General features: G+C 38.0%; 1 protein-coding gene across 5 annotated transcripts in view; it reads right to left on the reverse strand.

The window, feature by feature from the left end:
- Positions 1 to 2500, reverse strand: part of LOC113815737 (acid-sensing ion channel 1A) — a 15090-nt gene that overhangs the window by 4824 nt on the left and 7766 nt on the right. For 4 of the 5 annotated variants that reach the window (XM_070132802.1, XM_070132800.1, XM_070132799.1 and 1 more), the window contains 3 exons: positions 971 to 1138; positions 646 to 729; positions 1 to 94 (listed from right to left, as the gene is read on the reverse strand). The exon at positions 1 to 94 is cut by the window's left edge and continues 36 nt beyond it. In XM_070132802.1, coding sequence (XP_069988903.1) covers positions 1 to 94; positions 646 to 729; positions 971 to 1138 — 346 coding nt within the window. The remainder of the gene's footprint in view (positions 95 to 645; positions 730 to 970; positions 1139 to 2500) is intronic. The other variant, XM_070132804.1, reaches the window with a different exon arrangement.

The raw sequence follows: 2500 nt of genomic DNA on the forward strand, positions 1-2500 counted from the left end.
GACGACTAAAGGACGACTCATAAGCTGGACTTCGGCCGAGGTAGCAGCCACACGAGTCCCAGATTTCATTCTCTTGGCACAGTTTCTTGCATCTCTGGGACATTTTGCAGTTTTTTTTATTATCATTGATAATACTGTGATAATTGTCATCATTTCCATTATCAATATTGTTATTATTGTTATCATTATCAATGCTATAATTATTATTAATATTATTATCACTATCATCATCATTATAATCTTTAATACTAGTACTACTACTATAATTATTTTTTATTATCATTAATGATTATATCAGTAGCATTATATTCATTATTATTTTTATTATTATCACTAGTAGTATTGATGTTATGTCTATCAACATCATCATAAAGATCATTATTATTAACATTAATAACATCATCATTATTATTATTGGTATTATCCTTTCCACCATTACCATTCTTATTACTATCATCATTACCATTTTTATACATATCACCATAATCAATTCAGGAAGAAAAATATGATAAAGATTATAACACTAAATATAGGAAAAGTAATGTGAATTTAAATTCTCCTTTTAAACTCGCTCATCTACTATGTGAACGAATGTTTTAGAGAATTATTCCATCACTTGAAAGTCCCGTTCAAGTGTCAACTCACGATGTCCGAGTATTCCTTGAAGACTTCTGACTCGGTTTCGTCCTCGCAGTCGCCCCAAGGAGGACCCACGCGCTCTATTCTTTTCTGTGGGTTCAAGGGTCATGTTTATAGTTGAGTAATAGCTATTTTTTTGGGTTTATTTCAAGCCGCACGCCTGAGAAATATTTATTGTGCTGTGGACATAATCTTACTGGTTCTGATTTGTCGAATTTTGAAGATTCGAAATCCTAAGCGCTCTTTTTTTCTTTTCATTTTCATTTGGTTGGAATTTCTTTTTATATTCAAATCGATTTTCCCCTTATTATGCTCCCTCCCGGGCCCTCACCGTGCCTACGCTGACGGAGACGCTGACGCCGGGAGACACGTTGAACCCCTCGTCCTCCGGGAAGGGGATGCGCCGAGGGGAGTGGACGATGACCTTGGCGCCGAGATCGGGGGAGAGCAGCGTCAGGTAGTTCCTCGCCCTGATGCTGAGGGTGAGTCGGATGCCGCTCTGAGGGAGGGGGTGGGAGGTGAGGCTCCATCACAATTCTTCCGTCAACTTTTGCAATTCCGCTCTGAGGGAGGGGGTGGGAGTTAAAAGCTCCATCGCAATTCTTCCTTCAACTCCGTGTGAACTCCAGGCGTGGAAATAGTCCGTTTTTATTAAGGCGCTATCACGCTAGCACCTTTTCCGCCATTTTTTGCGTTTCCGTCTGAATTTGAGACTTTCCGCAAGTATCGTTTGCAACCGGAACGCCTCCCAGACGAAGACGGTTACAACCGTTTCCGTCTGACAAATTTCCGTCTTGATCTTGTGCTGATCGTGTTTTTTATCCATTAATTAAATAGAATGAGTGAATGTAAACATAAGCTAATATTTCCAAATATTCTTCTATACAATATACATCATCATATTTCTATGTATGAGAATGTTCGTGTGATTCCCGGGACCTCACTCCGGAAAAGGGATAGTGTGATAGGGCCTTTAAGCTGGCAGAGAACCAAGATCTCGGTTCACGTGCAGACGATACCGCGTAAACAAAACATTGTGCCGTCCGAGGTGGTAGACGCTACAATTCCCGTTTTCTATGGCATTTACAAAAGAAAACGGGTAGGAATACGGGCACCAGGACAGCAAGTTATACCCCTTGAATTGACTCAAGCATCACACATATCACATTATATTATATAAATTAACAATATATAACGCACCTTGGATTTATGTGGAAACGTAAAAACTGACGAAAAACGCACGAAAGGGGTGAGTGTAAGGAGAACACGCTGTTAGTAATGAGAGTGACGATGAAATCTTTTCTTATCTTCATTTTGCGTAAATAAGAATTTCAAAAATATCATTTACATATTGTTTAACACAAAACGTTATGAATAACTAGAAAAAAGTCATCTACACATTTTAGAGCACCTAATTAAGAGGATAATAGCTACTATTAATAACAATGATAGGTTTTTCAAACTGCGATTTTGAAATGAAAGTAATAAGACAAATAAAAATGCTCTTGCCATGATGGCCATAATAATTATAATTAGTCATTACATATCTTCTTGAATTTAGAGAATAATAAGGCTCTTAATATCTGGTCGCCACAGATATGATTCATCTTGATTACAATAAAAAGTGGCGACAAAATATATAAATTATCAAGGGAATTTCATCGCCATCGCTAATTTCTGTCGGCCTCATTGACGGTTTGTTTACTATTGTGACGTCATGAAACTGCAGCAAGCTTCCTCGGGAAATGACTTGAAAATACTTGTCTTAGTTGCGAAACGACACCAAGACATCTGACCAAGAAGTTCCGCCGAAAGCAGGAATGAACCACAAGTTTCAAGATTTTTCAAGCAATCTTGGAAT

This window comes from Penaeus vannamei, chromosome 18 (assembly GCF_042767895.1).
Source record: "Penaeus vannamei isolate JL-2024 chromosome 18, ASM4276789v1, whole genome shotgun sequence".
NCBI classification, from domain to species: domain Eukaryota; kingdom Metazoa; phylum Arthropoda; class Malacostraca; order Decapoda; family Penaeidae; genus Penaeus; species Penaeus vannamei.